The sequence below is a fragment of the Globicephala melas genome, chromosome 8 (assembly GCF_963455315.2).
Source record: "Globicephala melas chromosome 8, mGloMel1.2, whole genome shotgun sequence".
Classification (NCBI taxonomy): Eukaryota; Metazoa; Chordata; class Mammalia; order Artiodactyla; family Delphinidae; genus Globicephala; species Globicephala melas.
In genome coordinates, this window is record NC_083321.1 from 64,469,476 (window position 1) to 64,493,447 (window position 23,972).

The window sequence follows — 23,972 nt, forward strand, 5'->3', positions numbered from 1 at the left end:
AAAATTAGAAAGGAATTTGATCATGGAGAAAGTTTTAAAAATGTTCTTCTATTGGTCAACACAGTGAAACTTGTACTTAAGAAGACAATGGAAACCAACGTAAGTGTTTTATGAAACAAAATTTTAAAACTCAGATAGAGCATACTTAGAAAGGTTTTGATACTTAAATCAAGACAGTAATCCCCAGGTGAATGCCACCCTTTTGATGAGAATCCAGGGATATTAATACTCAAAATATTTACATTTGTTTTTAAAGTAGAGGCAGACATTTGCTTTCAATGAAACCATAAAACTTAGCTAGATTCACTGTTTCAAGAGTCATTATAATATTTGGGATCGAAGGGCTCTGATGATGCTATTTTTAAATTGTCATTGGAGGTCTGATTTAAAAAATTTTATATTTTAGTAAATTAATGTTAGCTTTTAATGTTTTCTATTGGGAGATTTGATTTAATATAATTTAATATAAGAACAGTTATCAGGAAAGTAAAGTGGAGCAGTATATTTATTATAACTTCTAAAAGTGGGGAATAAATTACGTTAATGGATATATTTCCATTTCTCAATTTCTTTTTTTAAGTAGATGTGAGATAAAAAATACTTACCAAAATAAGGATATTGAGCTAAAGGAAAAAGGTTTTTATTTATCTTTCTCTCTGCTAAAAATATACTTCTGCCTCATAGCAAATCTTTTTCATAAGGCTATCTTTAGTATAAGGCTGGGTCAACTGAACTTTAAATTTATAGGACACCTCCTCCTTTTATTACTATCCTTATTTAAAAATCAAAAACATTTGGCACCTGAGGATAGCTGTAATGGGAGGAAGAAAGAGATGACAGTGGATGCAGGTCTTGAGCTATGAATTCTACCTGTATGAGCCTATCAAAGCACAGGTATTTCTATTATAACTTTAAATCTCTTTTCTGCAGTTTTTAAAAAGTGACAGTATGAAGTGCACAAAATTATATTAATAATTATTTTAAAAAGGAAAATATTAATAATTGCTTTGCCTCTTTTTGGAATGGCTAAGAAAGATTGTGTGGTTTATATTCTTTAAGGTTCCTCTGTTTAAGTTTTCTGTATTGCTTTGAAAAATCTACATTTGTCATAGTTCATAGCTGCCCTGTTTAAGCAGCCAAGAAAAGTTAAAATCACTGCTCACTGGCATAGCTAAATCTCTGCTACGCCGACTTGACACAGTTTAAAATTTCCAGTGTATTAAGATTGTGTTAATTTTTTGAACAGTCCCTCCAATCATGACAATGTCTTCATTGGGTCTATGGACCGTTCTTCCAGTGGTGGGACTTGAAAAGAACAGAGGAGCTCTTTGTGCATCAGGTTTTCAAAAGAAAGGAATGAAGAAGCCCAAATGCGTACTTTAAATATTTTAGCTGGCAATGCATTCATAATGAGGAGTGGCCACATTTCATGAAAGAGATAGCCAAGCTGGAGCTCAAGAATTATTATTATTATAAAGAGAATTTCCAGCTACACAACGCACCCCAGTGAGGGAATTACAAAACAGTATTCCAGAAAATATTTTTTGCTACTCCAGTATTGATTGGCAACATGGTGAAATAGTCAAGAAATCTTCCACTGGTTTTCTTAGTTAATGGAGGTGAATGGAAATAACTAGGTGGAATCCAAGATGCAGGCTTTTGGAAGAGGATGTCACAACCAAATTGGAGAGGAAAGTCTGGTAAAAGCCCTACATACATCAGCGCAGCCCTCTTCATACAGTTGTGTGTTGTGTATGGGACACACTCACGTCAAGGCCTCAGTAAATACTGGGCCCAAGTACTGCTTTCCAAGGTCTTTAAAGGAAAGAAAAAACGAAAAAAAAAAAAAAAAAAAGAGGAAGAGAAAAGTTGACGTTTTGGTCCCAGATTTTGAGTTTGTTAGAAAATGTACATTCATGTTTGGTGAATCAAAGAATCTTCTGGGAAAAGAATTAACGTAAACAAACAAAACATATTTTTTTACAGTTGCTTATTAACTATGCCTTTTCCCCTCCATTACGCTGTTTCACACTCATTGCTTCCCTAGAGCAAAGCACTTAGTATGTAACTGTTTCAACAGACTCCTTGTCAGCCCTCAAAAACAGAAGCAGTGTTTCTTAAAAGCCCATGTTTTCTAAGGCCACTAGAAGAAGATCTGCCAAAAGATTTGTAGTTGGTGTCTTCGTCGGTTGATGTTGAATAGCACTATTAATCTCTTGTTTCCATTACAGGTGTACTTGGCGTCTTCCACCTCGGGTTTTAATCAGGCGACTGTGTCTGTGGGAACACCGGAGGTCTCGGCTCCGTTTGGGAACCCAGCGTGGTTTCCAAGGACATTCACAAGGACGAGGAGCTCTGAGTGTAATCTCTTATGATAAGTGTGTCGTATTTGGGAGACGATGGGATACAGAGGGCCGACTCGGACACTGGCGAGTTGGGAGTGGTACTCCCCGAGTCCACCGAGTCTCTGAAGGGGGACGGCGGGGTGAGAGCCACCAACTCCTCCAGGTCCGGCTTGCCGGCCGCAGCCTCGGGCCCGGCCGCCGGGGGCTCCCGGGCAGCGCCCCCAGCCGGCGGGGCCGCGGCCGCGGGCTGCGCGCCACCGGTGATCTCAATGGCGGGCAGCGGCTGGATCTCGGCGAACGTGGTCATGGTGGTGGGCAGCTGGATCTCTTTGGGGATCAGGTAGGACGAACAGAGCGGGGCGCCCGCGCCGGGGCCGGGAGCGGCGGTGGACAGCATCATGGAGTTGAGCTCGCTGATGTTGGCAGTGAAGCGGGTCACCACGCTGCTGATCTGCTCCATGAGCGAGCCCTGAGACGAGCTGCTGCGCGCCGCGGGCTCCGAGTGCAGCGACGGCAAGTCGTCGTCCGTGCGGCCGGCCGAGCCCGCGCGCTGGCTCAGCGTGCTGATGGGCGACGGCGAGCGCGGGCGCGCGGGCGCGGGGAAGTGCTCCTCGGCCTCCACCACGTCGTACAAAGCCTTGGGGCCGGCGTCCGGGGGCTCGGGCCCGCCTCCTCCCGCGCCTGCGCCGCCCGCGCCCGCGCCGCTGCCCGCGCCGCCCGCGCACAGGCCGCGGCTCTCCGTGCTCTTGGGGAAGGGCTTGATGACGGCAGTTTGGTTGGGGTTCTCCTTCTTGTTGATGTGGATGGACAGCCGCTGCCACAGGTGCTGCCCCCGGCTACTCTTCTCGTTCTGCGCCCACGTGACAGATTTTCCATTGGAGCTGCGGAGAGAAGAGAGACGAGGTGACTCCGCGAGGCCCCGGACGGGAGGGCTTCCCCGGTGGTGGGCGGCCGTGGGACTCGGACTGGGGAGGGCTTTTCTTGTTTTCTCGGGAAATGGGGCATCAAAGGACACCAGGGAAAGAGATCTTGGACGTGGCTTTTGCTTGCTTGAGTGAAAGGCTCCTTTCTTGTATCTGGTCTTCCGTTCATCATGACCACGGAAGTGTGTCAAAGGGGATATTAGTGTGGATAAAGGGCTGTGTATGGGGATTCTGCAGTAGTTCTGAGACCACTCGTGATTGCAACAGCTGGTTAGGCTGCAGACCTAGAAGCTAGGGCTTGCAGTATTGTGGTTGTGTGCAGACGTTCCGGTGACAGGGCACGGGCTTCCCAAAGTGGGCAACCTCTGAAAGGAAACAGAACTAGGACCTCAGCTCAACCCAGTGATCAGAGGGCAGGGAAGGGGTAGGAGTCAGGGGTTACCAGGAAGTAGATAGTGGTTCCAATTCAGTTTTTATTCTGCACGCCCATGGTTGGTGCATTTAACTAGGGATTTCTGTAAGAACTCCTGACTTTGAACATGTTTGTACTTAGTCTGGCTTATCTGGTGGAAGATACAAATTCAGTGAACACATATACTAATTTGTAATTAATTAGAACTCTTCTACTTGGTAGAAATTTCCTCACGCGTTTATTTTAAGGCCTAAAACTTGAATAACAATTCTGTGAGGGAGCATGCAGTGTTCCTGCCTTTGGCACCTAGCTTATAGTTTCGAATTAGGGTCTCGATGAGTGTTGTCTGACTGACATGGTTTCTTAGGATCTTTCTCCCTCTTCTTTTCCCCAAGTAGTCCTTTTTCATCTGTACTCTGGGAACTGAAATCTGGTCTGGTGAAGAAAGAATCTAATGAGGCTGATGCCTCAGCCTCAGAGCCTGACTGTGCCTTCCTTACCTGGAACCACAAACTATCGAGAGCCTCACCTATGGTCAGGTGATGTGCTCTGACCTTCAGGGATCTTATATGGAGAGATCCTGGGGTGATTTCCCACAAAGGAATACAAGATCTCTGTAACTAGGGGCTCTGCTACATCCAGACAGCTCTGTTCCAGGTGCTGTGACCAAGAGATAGCCTTGGGCAGTCTCTGAACAAAGGCTTTGACCACCCAATTTTATCATCTCAGCTGGTGGCTATTAAACTTAATTGTGCATAGGACTCACCTGGGGTATTTGTCAAATACCCTGGTGAACCCCAGGAGATTCTGATTGTCCAGATTGGGTTCCACGGATCTATGCATTTTACAGGCACTCAGCCCCCTGCTCCCTAAAGTGATTCTGCAGCAGGTGTTTCACAAACTGAGAAGTTCTAACAAGAAGTTATCCTTTCTCCCTGGCTTCCCATTGCTCCCTTGGCCTCCTTGCTGGAGGGCTGACCCGCCTTTATCAGACAAGGGACTGAATTGTGTTTGGAGCCCACCTGCCTTGGGACTGCCAACTGCAACTTCGAGATTCTCTTTTGCTTGAGATGTCCACTCCCTTGATAAAGGACCACTGTTTCTGCAGCCCCTATAACAACATGCTTCCTGCCTCTTTCCCACACTGCTCCCCATGTCTTCATCTGTCCCTTTCCACTTTGTGGTCTTCCTTTCTTTGCTCCTTGCACTGAAATCTCATTCCATTTAATATACCCAGTGTATTGCAACCTGGTGTCCTTCAGAATTCTTGAATGTGAAATGTCCTCCACCCTCACCCCTTTTCCTGCAAATAATGAACAAATTATTTCCAGGTTTGGAGGTTGCTGTGCATTCTCAGCACAGCAGAAGGGACCCTGCCAACCTGTTAACTTCCTTCCCAGAGAGTTTCAGGGTTTGTTTTTATGTTTTTGCATTAACCTGACCTGCCACCCTTTATGTTTTCAGTGCATTACTTTTCTTTTTCCCAAGTGTCCACTAACTTCTGGAACATGGCACAGAAGAAATGGGCCAGATGATTTATGGGATTTGATTGGGAGGATGGTTGCCGACAACCCCATTTCTCTCCTACTGGCAAGATAAGAAACAGACATGTACGGAGGGACAATTAGTTTTTCAGGTAGCTGAGGCCACTTTTGACACAAAGCATGGGCTAGAAACTAGAAGTATAACTGGATTCATTCTACCAAGCTCTAGGAAAGTTTTTGCTCCCAGCACAGAGAGGTTTTGATGGAACATAACTTTAACAGTGACAGTCATTGGAATCATATGTAGCCGGGCTCCAAAACATGAGAGCAGATTAAAAAACCTTTGGGTTTTCAATGTGGGATAAGGAAACTGTCCTAACCAAGCAATCTGTACAAAGTACTGCCATCTTTCCTGGCCATGTCTTTGCTCACAGTGTCACAGGGTCTGTGGCCACTTGGGAGAGAGTGCACCGGACAATCTGAATAACAATGGAAATGGACAGAGGACACACCAGAGTCATGGAGTCCAAATCTGAGCACTTCATTTCATTTCTTGGGTCATGGAATATTTTTTTCTCCAAAGCAAATGGAGATTCTTAAGAAAAAACTGACCTACAAGAGACGTTAATCTGTTTATCAATAGAATGTAGTTTCTATGAAGACAGGGACCTTATCTACCTTGTTCACTGGCCTACAGCGAGATCTTAATGAGCGTTTGATGGATGAATAGGATTCTTAAGGCAACAGGGCTGTTGTGTGGTGTATGGAAAGTGCAATGGACGAAGGATCCTAAAATCTGTATTCTAATTCTGGATCTGCCATTCTGGACGCTTGGAAAATAATAATCTCCTTAAGCCTCAGTAAAAAAAAGCGGATAGTATATCATTTGGTGAAGATTGTTGTGAGGAGATGAAATGAGACAATGAAAGTGAAAGGTTCTGGTAAGGAGAAGGTACCTAAGATGTTATTTTTTGCATTCTGTGTGAATACTAAGTTTCAAGAAACAAAAATAATATATTACAGTCGGCCCTCTGCGGTTTCGCATCTGCGGATGCAACTCAAAGCAGTCAGGTCTAATGATGGTTGAATCTGCGGATGCGAAACCTGAGGATACCGAGGACCGACTGTATTCATTGTACTATGCCGTTTATGTAAGGGATTTGAGCAGCTTGGCGTTTGGTCTCTGCTGGGGCTCCTGGAATTAATACCCAGGGGATATGAAAGGCCGACTGTACCCAAGGCTGTTTTGAGCTTTGGTTGAGGAACAGAGAATTCAGTGCAAAGTAAATATTTATGGTAAGGCCATAACATACTTCTGGTTGTTCCTTCTTACCCTGACCGATTGTACCCAGCTTTGGAGTTACAGGGGGTTTTATCTGCGGCGTGTCTTTTCTCACCCTATGCTGTCACCTTGGGTGACCACCTCTCCTCCACTAAATTTAACATTATTCCACTTCCAAAGTTTACTTCTTCCTGATCTTTCATTGAGTCGCCTCCTCTGCCTTTTCCTTCTTTTTTACCTAAGTACTTCCTATCTTTTTTTTTTTTTTTGACTTTTCCTTAATTGCTTTTTCTTGAAGGAAGCTTTCCTGACCCCACTCCTGACTGGGTTAGATTCCCATTGTCCCTGCCGTAGGCACTGAATAACTCTTTGTTGTATGTCCATCTCATCTGCTGGATGGAGTGTTTTGAAGGCAGAGACAGAAGGTTCTTCATTTCCTGTTATATCCACAATACCCAGTGCATTGCCTGCTCAATAATATTTTTTGGCTAATAATTGAGTGGATAAATGCATTCCATTTTTAAAAATTCATACTAATTACTTTTGTTAGAATTAAGTTTTAAAAATCATTCAATATTAATGAAATTCTTTTGTCTTGAGGATCCATCTACTTCTTATATAACTCAATGTCATCATTAGTACTCAGTGTGTACTGAAAAGGATGTATGAAAAGGTATTTCATAAACTAAGTACAACAAGACAGATCTTGATATCTATCATGAAAATCACAAAGGAAGTGTTGATTTCTTTTTTGTAGTTCATATATATCTGTTTTAGTGAAACTTCTCAGTGGTGACAGTTTTTTGAGGCAGTTACCAGCAGGGGACCCAGAATGTGGCTCCAAGATCTGGCCATGACTGATGTTGGGCAAGTCACTTAATACCTTTGAACCTCTTTGCTTATTATAAGGTAAAAAATAGAAGTGAACCACCCTTTCTGACCTCACGTGATTTCTGGGAGGAACCAAACGAGTAATATACATTAGGGTGTTTTATAAAGCATAGCACCTCTGCAAGGGGTTATCACCATCAAACTTTCCATTCAATGGAGGTAAAATGTTGTTTATTAGTATTTAGGCTGATAATTTTTTTTTTTTTTAAACATCAGGATTATACATTTGTCCTAGGGCCTGAGGTAAGAAAAAGGAACAAACTTTTCCTTACCTGTCTACAGCACTTCATCTTCCCCAGCTAATATTTTGGGCATTAGAAAAGGGGGAAGAGGAAAGAAGATTGGAGGGAGAGACAGAACCAATGGTCTGCTACATCTGGGAAGGAGGACAAACTGGCCAAACAAAAGAGAACAAAACAACAGAAAAACCTTGGTCTTTGCAGGCACCAATCAGCCCTTTTGCCATATATAATACTATGTAGTCTAGTGTTCTCATTTTTATGATGATTTGCTCTTTATTTCTGGAAAAACAAAAACCACAAAATTCAGCCTTTCAGTAAGAAAGATTATTAGAGGGTTAGGCTTTTTTGTTTGTTTGCTTTTTGTTTAGATTTTGGGTTTGCCAAAATGACACCTTCTACCTTTATTCTCAGAAGTTTGTTCTCCCTCTTCTCTTCCACATGGGACACTTAACTAACTTATTCATTTCAAGCAGGCTCCAAATGTCAGCTCAATGACCTCTCCCAATTTCTCTACTCATCCCCAAAACCTGCAGGCATTAGAGCATACTGCCATGGCGCACCATCGTTAGGAAGCAAATGTTAGTAAAGAGAGAGAGTTTGACTGTCAAAAAACTCCAGGGATTTAGAATTTTTGTGTTCATTTTAAATGGCTGTTGAATGATCTGTGTGATTTTTTTCCCTCAGAACTCGTTTAGGGTTTTATTAATGGCATATAAGCAATTAAGATTCTCAGAATATTTCACTGAATTAAAAAAAAAAACTAGGCCCTTATCCTCCTTTTGTTACATTACATTGTTTATTAATACTTTCCTAAGTTGCATAGTTTCAGGGCATAAGAAAAATCAAATGTATCCTCTGAAAATCAAAAAATTATTTTTATGAAAAAGTTATCTTCATTACTAAACCTCTCTTTTTTTGTGATTTTGAGTTAAGGGGTAGCCAGGAGAGAGGTATAGTAAGGTTATGAGCTTCCTAATACAAAAATGTATTTAAAAAATACAAAAACCTTGTAACATCATTAGCAAATATGTCTTTGGAATGACATCAGACAATATTAGGTCAATAAAATAATTTTATGAAGTAAGAATATTATAAGCAGAAAATTTGCAATTGCAGTTCCATTTTCTGCACATTTTCTTAAACTTTTATTTTTAATTTTTAAAAATTTTTTAACATCTTTATTGGAGTATAATTGTTTTACAGGGGTGTGTTAGTTTCTGCTTTATCTTAAAATTTTATAAATCAGTCTAGTTTGCTTTCAGTAATTTGTTTTGAACTACAAAATATGGAAATATAGTTTTAAAAAATACTGAGGAATCTGATATTGTTTATATTCAGGCATTCTAAATTAGGTGGGAGAATTTCTTTCTGAGCCTTGCCTAAAACCTGACATCTTGATTTTGACAATTACACTGAAAAACACACCGTAATATATAAGAAAATGGCAGAATCATCTATATAAATTTACCCACTTATAGCATAAATGGATGTAAATAGCTATTCTGCTGTCAAAAACAATTTAAATGGCCAGGATGATGTATGCATTAGAGATGCACATATAGAGAAAAACACTTGGGTAATGGAAATGAAGTCAAGGACTAAATTACCTGATGGAGGCATAATAATCAAAGCAATACCACCTGTTTTCATAGTGCTTTATAAAGCACTTTTAGGAGCACTGATTATCAGAGGTTGATAGGATCAAAGTGTTTATCCTCCTTCCAAAAATGAGAAAACCGAGACTCAGAATAGGTGATTTACCCAGGGTTACACAGAAAATGACAAAGCGGGGACTAATACCATGTCATGATTTTCAATTCCATTTTCCATGACAGTACACTGTCCATATTTGTTTTTTGAAGTGAGCTCTCCTTATTCCATGGCAGAGAGCCTCAGATGTTATCTGTGATGGTATGTGTGTTTAAGTAGATAAGTTAGTAGTAATTTGATTTATATTCTCTCTTACCCTGTATTGCTTTACTTCTTTTTTTTTTTTTTTTTTTTTTTTTTTTTTGCGGTACGCGGGCCTCTCACTGTTGTGGCCTCTCCCGCTGCGGAGCACAGGCTCCGGACGCGCAGGCTCAGCGGCCGTGGCTCACGGGCCCAGCCGCTCCGCGGCACGTGGGATCCTCCCGGACCGGGGCACGAACCCGTGTCCCCTGCATCGGCAGGCGGACTCCCAACCTCTGCGCCACCAGGGAAGCCCTGCTTTACTTCTTAATCTTGACACTGCAATATATTTTGCAGTCTCAAGAAAACACCCTGCATCTCTCTTTGGTTGCTAACTCAAAGAGCACAGGTTGATTGAGCAACTATATTTGTCAAGGATGATGACTGGATGCCTTGATGATGAAGGCCCTTGAAGCTTACAGCCATATACGTTAATATTATAAGGCAGTTTCAGCCTTTTTTTTTCATGTTGTGATTCAACAGAAGACAGTTGTCCTGTGTATAGCACACTTATTTTCTCTCTGACTTATTTTGGAATACCAGTAAATGAGAGTGGTGTAATTTCAGGGATAATCTTAAATCTGCACTATTTTGAAAATTTTGGTATTTCATCTAATATTGGTAGTAAGTGATTTGTAATCATTTGCCAATGATTTTGATTCATCGGTGCTTTTTGATATTGCGGCTGAGAGTTACTGATGTAAGAGACTTCCCTCAAAGAGGGTATAATTGATTTCAAGAGAACATACAGAAGAAGGCTAGCAATATGAATTACAGTATTCTGATAGAGGTTGTTTTCCTTTTACCTAGGACCTTGAAATGAGGAAGCAGATGGCCAGGAGGAAGGATGCTAAACATGAGGTGAGTGAGAGATGGTGGAGCATGGGAACAAGCAGTCAGTTCATTGAGTTCTTAGAGGGGACGGATCACAAGGGATTCAAACCTTCACAAGAAGAAATCATTTCTAGTGGGAGGGGGTTGGCCAGGGAATGTTGCCTGCCTACAGGAGCAGATTGCACCTAGGCCTTGAATAATTAGTAGGTTATGGCAAAATCCAAAAAGAGAGTGCTAAGAATTGCTCTCCAGGAAGGATAGCAGTGACAGAAGTCCAGGAATCCACAAAGAATTTTCCAGGAAATAACCAGTAGTCCAGTTTGACTGTGTAGGTATAGAGTAAGAAGTTAAAGCATCAGAAGGTAGAGTTTAGACTTTTTTGTCTGCTGTAAAAATTCTTCCTGGCCACCCCTGACCTACAAGAGTCTTCTTTCTTCTATTGGATTGGCCAAAAAGTTCGTTCAGGTTTTCTGAAACATCACACAGGAAAACCCGGACGAACTTTTTGGCCAACCCAATACTTTCTTTTGCTATTTTAATAACTCATTAGTAATCAGCGTTGGACTTCTTATTAGTGTCTGGAATAAATGGGTGGTCTAATATGTTAGACCAGAAAGATGCTCTGATTATTAGATGCACATGTCATCTACATGCTCGATCAATCAATAAATGAATATATCAAGAAGTACCCATCACTTTGTTATTCTTCAACTGTAAGAATTCTCTGTTGTTATTTAATATTTTATGTATTTGATCATCTTTCTCGAGCTCAACAAAAACAGTTGAACTCAGGAACCGTATATGCCATAATCTTCTTTAAACCTTCACCACAGCTTCATCCATTGACCTTATTCCTTGTCTGGCCCCAGTCCTGGTCCTACTTCAGGAAGACATTCAAGCCTAATTAACATTTAAGTTAATTAGTCCTTCAGGCAATGAGGAACCAAGAAGATTTGACACAAGCAGTAGTGGTACCCAGAGTAGATTTAAGAGCTTCATTTAATAGTGCAGGGATACAGTGTAAGATGCTAACAGTTGTGGCCAAAATGAGGATGGAAAGGAACATATTGATATGAAAACCATTGTGAAAAAAAGACATTTGTCCTTGCGCTTTGGGTTTTTCTTGTTGGTATTAGAGGAATTCAGAGCAAGGGTTGCTCATGGGGGAAAGAAGTTTCAGGGAAGGATTTGCAAATAAAGTGGAGGTTACCGAGGCCTTAAAGCCTGGGGAATGTTAACATAACATGGATAAACAAGATCCAGTTAATATACATCTCGCATATACGGCCAAGAAACTAATGCCATGTGTTTAACCCTGTGAAACCCTTCCAACAACCCCGTGGTGGACTTTCACCTCTCTTTTAAGTAGCTGGAGCGGGAGTAGTGGCTGCATGCTTCTAAGATAATTCCCTCAGAGGACATCTCTTAGTAGGCATTTAGTCCCTAATAAAATCCTAGCGGGAGGAGAACCATTCAGCCCTATTTTAACTTACCTTTGGTCTAACAGCAGCGGAGCCCTTTTCAGAATGTTCCATGGCCAATCAGGGTGGGTTATTAAAGTGCCTGATGGTCTAGGATTGCTGCTACTTCCCCCAAGTTCTTATAAAGAGGAAGCACCTAACGAAGGGCATGCAGGAGCGTGTGCCAAGCAGAGGCAGTTTGTTGGATCATCACAGAGTTTTCTTTCTCAAATTAAGCTATTTCTTTCGATCCATAATTCAGTAAGACTCAAAACTAAACTCCTCATACTGAGATATAAGTTCTAGGTTTAGTTGAGGTGCTTCAACTAAGATTAGAAGATTTTTTTTTCCAAAATAGGAAATGATTTTTTTCCCCCAAAACAGGAAATGATTTTTTTCCCCCAGCCATCACTGTAATGCCCAGATTGCAAGTGAGTAAAGAAAGAACAAAAGAAGACACAGCTAGCTTCCCTGGTGGTGCAGTGGTTGAGAATCTGCCTGCCAATGCAGGGAACACGGGTTCAAGACCTGGTCTGGGAAGATCCCACATGCCGCGGAGCAACTGGGCCCGTGAGCCACAACTACTGAGCCTGCGCTTCTGGAGCCTGTGCTCCGCAACAAGAGGCCACGATAGTGAGAGGCCCGCACACCGCGATGAAGAGTGGCCCCCGCTTGCCACAACTAGAGAAAGCCCTCGCACAGAAACGAAGACCCAACACAGCCAAAAAAATAAAAATATACATAAATTAAAAAAAAAAAAGAAGACACAGCTGTTTCGTGCCTGTGGGCTGAAGCTTCCAGGAAGACTTTGTGGAAGAATCCAGCTTGATTTAAACCTTGACTAAAACATGGGATTGGGATTGATGGCAAAGGAGAGTCTTGGAATGGTAGTAACTGCCGTTTGAATAGAACTTTCTACCTCACAAGGTGTTTTCACCTGTATTATTATATTTGACCTTCACAACAGCTGTTTGATATAGCACTTCTAATGACATATTTATAGGTCTGTTCCTGCACAAAACTTGGAACACTCCAAGGGCAGCAACTACATGCATCTCCTGTGTTTAATATGGTACCTGATGCAGAGTAGGTAGGCTGGGAGTGTCAAGCAAATGAAGTAAATTCTTTCACCTTGAGTGCTTGGTATAGACAGGTATTATTAACCTGTATTATAGATGCAAAAACTGAGGTTTATGGAACTTAACTAAGTTGTCTAACTCAAAAGGCAGAACAGTGCCTCAAATATGACCCTAAATCCAGATCACTGCCACCAAGCAATATTGTCTCTGTGGTGAGGGCCAAGATACACACTGAACCAAAGGGCTGACAAGACATACCTTTGTGGAGCAGCAAGGGAAATGCCAACACCCAAGTTTGTGTCCATAAAATGACCTGATAATAAATTCCAAAGCTCTGTGTCAACATTCACCTGGACATTGCAGAGATGACTCCTGAGGGACTGTAGGATAAGAGAATGTCCCTGGAATTTTACAGTGGTTGCTGAAAAATGATTTCTGTTTAGACAAAATATTCCTTTTGACCTTAGTTAAAGCACCTCAGCTAATGCATGTAACTTAAATCTGAGGTATGAAGAGTACTCTGGTTTCGAGGCTTTGAATCCTGGTTGGACATCTACTACTAACATGCTTATTATGTATAAAAAGCTCCTCATTTGAGAAAGCAATTTTTTGGATTATTTTTGCTTATTGTGTAAAATGGGCCATGCCACAGATGTGAGGCACTAAGTCGATTCCAGTTCCATTCCCTTTGGGTTGCTTCACGTGCTTCACGATGTATCTTTTCATTCCTTTCCTCCCTCCCTCCTTCCTTCCTTCCTTGTATTATGGCAAGACACTTAAAATGAGACCTACCCTCTTAAATTTTTTAGTGTACATTACAGTATTATCACTTCACACCTGTGAGGATAACTATTAATCAAAAAAACTCACAAAGGATAACAAGTGTTGGTGAGGATGTGGAGAAATTGGAACCTTTGTGCAAAATGCAAAATTTTGCAACATCTGGGGAAAACAGTATGGAAGTTCCTTAAAAAATTGAAAACAGACTGCCACCTGATCCAGCAATCCCACTGCTGGGTATATATCCAAAAAATTGAAATCAGGATCTCAAAAGAGGTATTAGCACCCCCATGTTCATTGCTGCATTATTCATAGTAGCCTAACAACCTGAATGTCCATTGGTGGATAAATGGATAAAGAAAATGTGTCGCTTCTGAAGAGACGTTTTTCCAAAGAAGCCATACAGATGGCCATCGGGTACATGGAAAGGTGCTCAACATCACTAATCATCAGGGAAATGTGCATCCAAACCCCAATGAGATATCACCTCAGACCTGTTAGAATGGCTCTGATCCAAAAGAGAAGAAATAACAAGCGTTTGCAAGGATGTGGAGAAAAGGGGACCCTTGCACACTTTGGTGGGAATATAAATTGGTGCAGCCACTGTGGAAGACAGTTTGGAGGTTCCTCAAAAAGTTAAAAATCACACTGCCATGTGAACCCAGCAATTCCAACGCTGGGTGTTTATCCAAAGAAATGAAATCAATATCTTGAAAAGATATCTGTACCCTAATGTTCGTTGCAGCATTATTTACAATAGCCAAGATACGGAAGCAACTTGAGTCCACTGATGGACAAATGGATAAAGAAAATGTGCATAAAGAAAATATTATTCAGCCTTGAAATAGAAGGAAATCCTGCTATTTGTGACAACGTGAATGAAACTTGAGGGCATTATATTAAGTTAAATAAGGCAGATAAAGACAAATACTGTATGATCTCATATATGCCATGGAAAGGAAAAATATCTTGCTTATAATGTTCTTGTGAGAACTTAATGTATAACATTTGTGAAGGGACTACCCCAGTATCTGATGCATAGTAATTACAGTAATGGAAGCAATTGTTATTATTAGTCTTACTCGTTTTAGAACATCTCTAAATATAAGTTATAGCATTAATTTGAAGTTGACTTTGGGGAGGAGTGAAGAGAAGACTACTGTAGCCATCCTAGCCTATGGCTCAGCACCCAGCTGGCCTCTGCAAAGGCAGCCTCTTTCTCTTCTGTGGACTCTGAATTTTTATCATTATACAGTGTCCTTCTTTATCTTTCTTTATGGCCTTTGTTTTAAGGTCTATTTTGTCTGATACGAGTGTTGGGACCCTGCTTTTTTGTCATTTCTGTTTGCATGACATGTCTTTTTCCCATCCCTTTGCTTTCAGTCTGTGTGTGTCCTTTGCCCTGAAGTGGGTCTCTTGTAGGCAGCATATTGTAGGCTCTTGTATTTTTATCCGATCTGCCACTCTGTCTTTAGATTGAGCATTTTATGGACTCTGAATTGTATATAACTATGTGCCTAGCTGTTTCTGAACACTCGATTCAGGTTTATTTTATTATTATTTAGTTTCTATTACTCTTAATTCTATTTGCACTGGCATTGGTTATTGTTTATGATACTAAATGAGGAGTTAATATGATAAACAATTGTTCTATGGGAGAGGGGTTCCATATTTGCACTGCAGTGATCTCTTTTTCTGACTCTGTTTCCCGATAGACAATTGATTTTCAAGGGCATTAGTCTTGACTTGGTCATCCATTTATCTCCAGAGTCTTGTCAGTGCTTGGCTTATAGTAGATGCTTAGTAAATGATCATTACATGGAGGAAGAAATAATTGAAGGGATGAGAGGCAAAAAAATCCTAACACAGGTATCACATTTTGGGCTTACTTTCAAATCTGAGTTCCTTACTCATTTAATAATGACTATTATTACATTGCTGTTACTAGATTCCCTAAGGTGTTATTGAACAATTATACCCACTAAAATTAGATGCCGCATCTACTAGGTGAAAAGCAGTTACTCAGCTGACTAGGGGTTGATCTTTCACATAACTGATATCATGACGTAGCAACAGTAAAAAGAACCCCCTACCACCCTCCTTCCTTCAGGCACTGAATGAGGGCTTTAGATCTGTATCATTTGATTAAGGGGTCCCTTTCTCAAAGAGAGACTGGGAGACTCAATATCTGTGCCTCTCCTTCATGGGGTATAACACGAGCACATCAGAATGCAGATTCCAGGGAGCACTGAGGTGGAATCCCCCTGCTGAGACAGGCAATAGTAACATTCATTGTTGAGGATTTAGCCAATCCCGAGAGCGGACCATCTCCGTATGAACTCCCACATAACAGTGCTTAGAGAATTTCTGGTTCTTAGAGCACCTCCCTGTTTAGGACTCTCTTTCACTTCTCCTGCAATCAGGAAGACTGCTCTGAAACACACTTAGACTGTCCACTGTGAAAATATGAAAAGGTGACAAGTTATGCTATAGTCAGAAAGAAAAAGAATGTTCACATAAAGGGAAAACGGCGACATAGTATTTCAGGAAGCTAGAGTGTTAGGGATACATACAGTGTTCCTTTTCCTTTCCAAGTCGGGGGGCGAGGGGGGAGATGTGAGGGGGTGTCTCTAAGGCCCTGCCAGTGTTGCAGATAAGGTCATGCTGTTGTGCCGTGCTATGACTGCACGCCTTGTAAAACTCCTTCTCTCCTGCCCGGCAACATGGCTCTGCAAGGATCTCCCCAGGCATGACTTCATAGGGTCCGGTCCATTCTGTAGTGTCATCATAGAAAACATAGGCAAATGAGATGCCGGGCGACACTCCTGGTTTTCTGTGGTTGTTGGAGCTTCCCTCGGTCCCTCCCTGGGACTGGTTGTTTGGTAATGGCTGCAGAATCAGCCCAGATGTTTGCAGAGTAAATAGGATGCTTGACTGTGACTCTGGGAAGCAACTGGGGGGAGGAGTGGGAATGGATAAGAAAGAGGGCCTTATCAGCTGGTACTAAAAGTATCTATGAAAGTTTCATACAGTTATGCTTTTTCCAGCCCTTCCATTCTATTCCAGAACAAGCAAATTGGGATTAACTACTCTAACCCCTTATTTAGAAATAGTATACATTGCAGTTGTCTCCTCTCTGATATCTTAATATCTTTCTCTTAATATTCATTTTAAACTTATCTCTTTTGGATAAATATTTTTTGTGTGTATTCATATAAACAAATAGGACTCCTCCCATATATGCTTTCTCTCTGTCAGTTTTTACTTGATGTTAAAGAAATGGAAAGAAAAAGTAGGAAGGGAAGATCATTTGTTTCTACTTAACTATGCTTATCTGTGAGGCTGAGGTGTTTGCTCCATCAGAACTCTCTTAACTGCAGCATACACTGCTCCCCTCTGCCTAGCAGAACATATCAGTGTAATAAGCCTTGCCATTACCTTGGCTATATTCAAGCAAATGCTGAATGGTATCTTACTATTGTAGGGAAATTTAGACCATTACAGTGTAACACATTGAGTGGCTACCTTTGTAGATCTGGACCTGACCCAAGGAAGCTGGGATCCCCTTGCTGTCTTCCGTCTCCCTCCTCCCCCCCCCACCCCCATTCTCAAACAAGACAGCCTTGAGCAAATCTAATCGCTAGGCTGATCAGATCTGAGTTCCAAGCACTGACTAAACTCTCTCAAGAATACCGCATGATGGAATTGAGACCTTATGTTTTCCATGAATAGCTTCACGTCATCTCCTACACAAGTGGATTATTTCAGAATATCGGTTTATGGACTGACTAAATCTGAATGACCTTGGAAACTTGTTACACTACAGATTCCTAGGTTGTGCTGACCAAGACTTTGCCTTAGGATGTTTGATAGGCAGCCAAGTTTGCTACGCTTGGGAACTCCAGTCCGAGACAGTGCCTCAAATTACAGGTCACTTTGGACAGAGCCCCTGCGCTCATTTGATGCAGTCATTTTCACCGTGTCCTGTCAACTCTGATGCTGTCTGAATGATTTTCAAGTAGAGGAATTGTGCCACTTAGTCATATCTGAATGGAAGGAAACTAGGAGCCCCAGTAGCAGTCTGTTGAGTTACCCGCCACAAAATGATCCACTGAGGCTTATCTTCCAGACACACTGAGATCCAAAGAAAGCTGTATAAAGGGATTGTGGGTATAAGACTATCAGATACACTAGTGTGCACACATATGTGCCTGCACGTGTACACGTGCTCTCACTGCCTTGTTTCTGGGAGCCGTGAACGAAGTCAGCCAAGCTCTTGACCAGGGCTGCTGTGAATGATGGCTCAGGCTGTACACTGCACAGTTCAGGGCATCATTTTCACAGACTGTGATGTGAACGGCCCCCAGAAGTTGTGCAGTGTCCTTGTAGAAAGTTAGACATCATTTTGAAAACCAGAAGGCACCCACTACTGTGGAATCGAACAACATTTGGAGGTGAAAGTTCACGGGATTAGATTCTCTTCTTGCTCTGCAGCGGGATCTCAAGCTCTGCTCTCAGCACATGGGCACACATATGTACACACTGTATCTTCTGCACTTCCCCTTTCCTTTAATCCAGGCTGATTTGCGAGAGCTTCCCTCCCACACTTCAGTACCACAGATGGATTGGGAAAAGCCACAACAAATTAGGGGTGGGGAGTTAGTTCATGGGGGACAATTTCCCAACTCAGGGCTCCTCCAGCCTTCTTTATCTCCAGAGCCTTTTTCTTGAAACCCAGTCCCATGCAATAAAGCACGTTTATTTCATGCAGACAAAGCTTAGTCGATGCTTATAGTTCCAGCTACCCCAGTTTCCTGGGCACAGCTTGGTTGGGAGGGCCTGGTATGACGGAACATGCACAGCGCAGCGACAGGGTGTGTTCACCACCAAACACAGAGAAGGAAGGGAGCTGCAAAGCTACGGTAGCTAGAGGAGGACTAGCTTTCCTGATTTCAGTTCACGAAAAGCCTGTGGCCTCTACAGTTCGCTCGTTTGGCCTGGCATTTGCCCTTGGCTGTGAGATGACATTTCATTCAAAGTAAGTCAGATGAATTCCCAGGCTTGTGGGATCAGGGCTGGAGTCTCCCCTCCATTGCAGTCCTTCCCTCAAAACCAGTCCTAGGCTTTTGCATTTGTTTTTGTTAAGCAATTGGATCGTCCTGAAATGTGTATTTCCTCCAATCTCTTCCACTTTGCAAACTCCACAGAAGCATGTAACCAGTAATTTAAAACCCACAGGGACACTGACTGTGAGCTGAGGCTTCAGACATGCAAAGCGCACAACCCTGGGGAACAGCAGCGTCCGGGACAGGAGGCTCCCGTCACTTCACACGTGGGTGGCGTGGGTTTTTGCAAATCAAACGCACGTAGAAACCCAGTGGTGGCCCAGGTTGGACACACTGCACGGGAGGCACGGTGGAGTGAGGACCCAGACCAGGGAGCCACCTGTTCCTGTAGCTTGCGTACATTTAGTTCACACCACCTCAGGCCACTCACACTTTGCTTACCTGCTCATTGTTGCTCTCCCACCATTCCCCATACTCCCTTTGGGGGTGAAACACTCTATTTCCGACTTGTGCTGGGCCAGTCTCCTGTCTTTGTACCTGGTGAGCACGAACAGGGACAGGAGCAAACAGAGAGATGTGATTGTGTGCTTCCCTGGCCGGGCTGAGGAAGAGCTGGGGCTGCAGAGGGTGGCCCCTCGCCCGAACAGGGCTCCTGCTTTCACTGCGGTGGCTGACCTGTGATGCTATAGATGGTTGTGATGGTATATCGATAACACTGGGGGGTAATTTTGTTACTCCTTGGGTGAGCCACATGTGATCTACCCTTTTACATTGCCTGTTGATCATATTTAATAGTCAGTGGAAAAAGGATGTAATTCATAGCCTCTAAGAAAAAGATGAATATCAGTACATTAGAATTTAGTGTTTACCATATGCCAGACCTGGTGCTGGAATTTGACCCAAATGTAGTCCTGGCAACAACTTGTGGCAGAGCCTCTGCTATCATTGTATCCATTTTACTGAAGCAGAAACTTAAGATTTTAAGGATTAAGTAGATTGATCCAGGATTTTGGACACAGGAATCTAAGTTCAGAACCTACACTTTTAGCCATTATAATGTGTTTGCCATCTAGTTTAAAAAGTCATTCTTATCATTAATGAACCTTCCATGAGTGGTACTGTGTCTGAGCGTGATACTAGAGACTGGTGATGCCAAAAGAGAAAAGAGACGTTCCTTGGATGTGAGAGGTTTACATAACCATTAAGCTGAAGTGTGACAGTCAGTATTGGGCTGCTTGCATTGTGGTGAGTGCCTTAAACAGCTTTTATATCAGAGTTAACAATTCGCCACATCTGGAAGGTACTAGAAATTTCATCTAAAATAAGTTAAGAGGTTTCCAACATTTGTCTGCTACGTGGTGCATCAAGATGAACCCTTATACTTGTATGACAGTTTTCAGAGCCAACATGCTTTCACAGAAATAATCTCTTTTTTTAATTCATCAGTTTAAGCCTGTGGGGTAATTAAAGAGGCATTGTTACCCCATTTGCCAAATGAGGAAACTGAGACTTAGTTAACTGACTTGACCAAAATCACAAGCCTAGTGAGTAGAGAGTAATAGTCAGTAGAGCTTGCAAGCGTCCAAGGCTCTTAAGGTTTATTATCTTTATTACATTTTCCCTTCTAAATCTGGAGCCTGATCTGGTGCCGCTTCATCCACGTTCCTGTTATTCAGCAGGTAGTGATAAAGTGACTGTCAGAAGACCTGTTTACTCTTGATATAGTCACTTTTAAAAAAAGTTTTCTTTTCCTGCTGTCTCAAAATTCATGTTAAATAAAACAAAAGGCAACAAAATTAAAATCATTATTTGTCCTGGGATAAAGGGCTTGCTCATAACTTTTTTCTCTTCTTAGATGTGAAAAGTATTTAGTATTTGAGTGAAAGTGAAATGGCTCGTTAAGTCAAGCAAAATGGATTACCTTCTTCAGTGAACATTAGTTGAGCATCTATTAAATTCTAGGCAATGGGCTTTGTCCTAGGGATAGAGAGATAAATAATCTTCAGGTCCTGCCTCATAGAGCTCACAGTCTCATGGGAGAAGGAAGGGGAGAAGACAGTATGTACACAGTAACTTTAGGTCTAAGCCATAAAGAAGAGAGGAAAAGAACTTAAAAGACTTTCTTTGAGAAGGTAAAGCATCGGACCAAACCAGATTGAGCAGCTTTTATTTCACCAAAGAAAACACCTTGGAAGAGGATCCCTTGTGAAGTACCAATCATCAAAGGGCATTCCACATTTCAATAGAAATTTTTTGTGTTTATTTGTGAATTGGGTTGCATAGGCAGAATGCTGCTCTAGAGCTTAAATTAAAAGAATATTAATAGAATAATAGAAGTATTCATGGTTCCTTACAAAGGGTTCCTTAAAAGTATTTTGAATATCTTCTGGTAGGCTAATTTCCAGTTAATTTAAATTTTTTCATAGCTAATTTAGGACATCTACACTCTTCATGCCCCAAAGCTCTTCTTTCTGTCTCTATCTATGTCGCTCTGTCTGTCTGTCTCTCTCATGTACACACACACATAGGCACACACTCTGCCAGGTGCCCCTGCTTATGAAACATCTTATTCTCTCATAACCCACTCTCTTTTGGTAAAAGATTTTACAAAACAAAATAAAAAATACAAATCCCGACTTATTCCAATAAAGCAAGAGATACATTAGACTTATTTAGAAGTTTCAAATAGTTCTTGTATCCAAGGAGAAAATGTCATTTACAGATTGGGAAGCTTATCTTTGCTTTTGGTTGGGACACTTCTTCCTGTCTATAACTATAATTACAGCTTAACTATGTTTACCAGATACTTAAATAAACCACATTTTCATTCATTCACTTATTCATTGTTCCATTCACCATAATGTGCTGTTTAAAGTAGCTAATAATGCTTCTATAGTCTCTGCTGCAGGTGTATAATTCTTTCCATTTGGGCTTATTGCAGAACTCTAGAACTGTCAATTAAAATAGTTAAAGCTTTTCAGAGTTTATAGCTAATAAAATATCAGTGAAAATTACTTCTCTTATGTAATAAATTCATATATCTTTTAGGCACTTACTAAAGCAGAGATATACACACAGTTACACACACATGTACACACATACTTTTGAGGTACTGTTTTACGTGCTTTACAAATATTAACTCAGTTTTCAAATAAAATGCTTTGTGATTATATTCAAGGTCATAATAGAAATAATAATGCTAACAGAATATTGAATGTTCCAGGTTCTTTTTGGTATATTATCTTCAATTCTTAAAACTACCCTACAGAATAGGTGCTATTTTCCTTACTCCAAAGAGGCAGGCCTTGAGGATCAGCGTCCGTAAGCCCAAGCTTACAAGGTTTATGAATGGGGAACCCAGTATTAGAAAATGACTCCAACGCTCATCTTATTTCCATTCATCTTCCGTATAAGTAACAATGTCAGTAATTTTAGAAACAAAACTATGAAGACTTATTATTTACCTTTTCTAGGCCCCATTTTGCAAATAAGTAGTAGAGTTAATAAGGATGGCTAGTGGAGGAGCTAGTGTAGGACTTTACATCGTGTTCCCTCATTTGGGTTCCTATAGATGCACTCACTACATATGTTTAATTTACAGCATTCAAACCATTTACTGAATACCCCATGTGCAAGGCACTGTGATAAGGAGCACGTGGATAACTCTATGCCATTGATAAGTTCATAGCCTGGAGTGGGAGGATGAAAGGTAAGCAGATAATTTTCAAACAACGTGAGAAGTTTTATTATAGAAACGGATGCAAGAAGGACTCCTAACCCATACTAGAATGGCAGGAAAAACTTCAGTGAGATATGATCCCAGGGTAAATCTTGAAAGATGAGTAGGAATGCAGTATGAAAAGATGGGTACGCAGGCAGAAGAGACATCAAGAGCAAACAGCATGGTGTGCACGGGGAAACAGTGCTTGGTGTTTTTTACTGTAACCTAGGGTAAATAACACAAGGTAAAATGCATGGTGTGGATGGAGAGGCTAAGAAAAAAATGTGGTCAGAGTTGACATTTAGATAAAATACTACGGACTTGAGGGAATGGAACTAGAGATAGAGCGACTCATTCTATTGTAATAGTTCATGTGAGAGATGTTGAGATAATTCCTTGGGGTAGTGATAATAGGAGGAAAATGAGAGAACAGTTTCAAAAATATTTAGGAGGTAGAATGAGTAGGATCATCGATGAGTTTAAGAGAGAGAAGTGCAGAATGCTACCTCGGTTATTGCCTTGGGTGGTGCACTTAACTAAGTTAAGAAAATATAGGAGAAGGAGTATATTTGGAGGAAGAAATAAAAAGCTTCATTTTGGAATATTGGGTTTGAGATGCTGGTGGAACATACAATTGGACAAATTCAGTAGGCACATGGGTTTAAGAATCCAGAAGTTAGGGGACTATTATGTACTTGGGAGCCATTAGCATACAGATGACTGCAAATACCGCGAGAACGGTTGAAAGTGCCCACAGAGAGCAGGTAAACTATGGGGTGGTGGAGGGAAGGTTTACAGACTTGCTCATTCTACCTGTTCAGAAACTCCTCTAACACTGTTAGTGGAAGCATTCCCTCTAAATGTTTTCTGAGTACCTGCTATATGCTAGATACTGAATTCAGCGTTCTTCAATCTGCTATTTTTTTCCCTTTACAGTCTCCAGACTTGTAGATCTGTGCTCAATATAGCTTTGACACTTTGGTTTCTGGGCCATAATCTTAGCGTGAAAATCTGTCACAATAGGTTTAAGAGATTTAAGAATGATTTGTTCTGAAATTAGCTTTAGTTGCCGTCTATGAAGTTTTTTTTTTTTTTTGATTCCTTTTGTACCTCCTTTGTCCAGGAAGCTCTAGTTCCTCTTTACTCAGTTCTACAAGAGCCCATGTTCATCTGGTGAATTTAAAAGATATGGGGGTAATCACTAAGGATTGGATAGTAAATGTAATTTCTCCATAATGATTTGAATAAAAAATTCCATTTCTTTACTCCCTTTCCCCTGTCTCTCCCAATATCTACTAGACACTGGATTACTGAAATTTCTATATAGGCTATGTGGTCCAGAATGGATAAATGAGTCCAGAATGAGGTGAAAGACCAGAATAAAATGAATAAATTCAAAGAAGAATGTGTGTATTAGGTGAAATAGCAGGTATTGTGGGGATGATGCCTGAAGCTAGAAGGAAAAGGGAGAGTTTGATATTAAGACATAAGGACTCCTTATGG

At 41.3% G+C, this 23,972-nt stretch overlaps 1 protein-coding gene and 1 long non-coding RNA gene across 7 annotated transcripts in view; one reads left to right on the forward strand and one right to left on the reverse strand.

Moving 5' to 3' along the window:
- Nucleotides 1-329: 329 nt before the first annotated feature.
- Nucleotides 330-23,972, reverse strand: part of GRM5 (glutamate metabotropic receptor 5) — a 549,516-nt gene continuing 525,873 nt past the window's right edge. For 5 of the 6 annotated variants that reach the window (XM_030835853.2, XM_060303882.1, XM_060303883.1 and 2 more), the window contains 2 exons: nt 19,190-19,285; nt 330-3,226 (listed from right to left, as the gene is read on the reverse strand). In XM_030835853.2, coding sequence (XP_030691713.1) covers nt 2,338-3,226; nt 19,190-19,285 — 985 coding nt within the window. In that variant the 3' untranslated portion in view covers nt 330-2,337. The remainder of the gene's footprint in view (nt 3,227-19,189; nt 19,286-23,972) is intronic. The other variant, XM_060303884.1, reaches the window with a different exon arrangement.
- LOC115841685 (uncharacterized) overlaps nt 3,060-23,972 on the forward strand; it is a 256,481-nt gene continuing 235,568 nt past the window's right edge. The window contains exons 1-3 of the long non-coding RNA XR_009564941.2: nt 3,060-3,248; nt 10,340-10,390; nt 22,350-22,457. This is a non-coding gene — a long non-coding RNA (uncharacterized lncRNA). The remainder of the gene's footprint in view (nt 3,249-10,339; nt 10,391-22,349; nt 22,458-23,972) is intronic.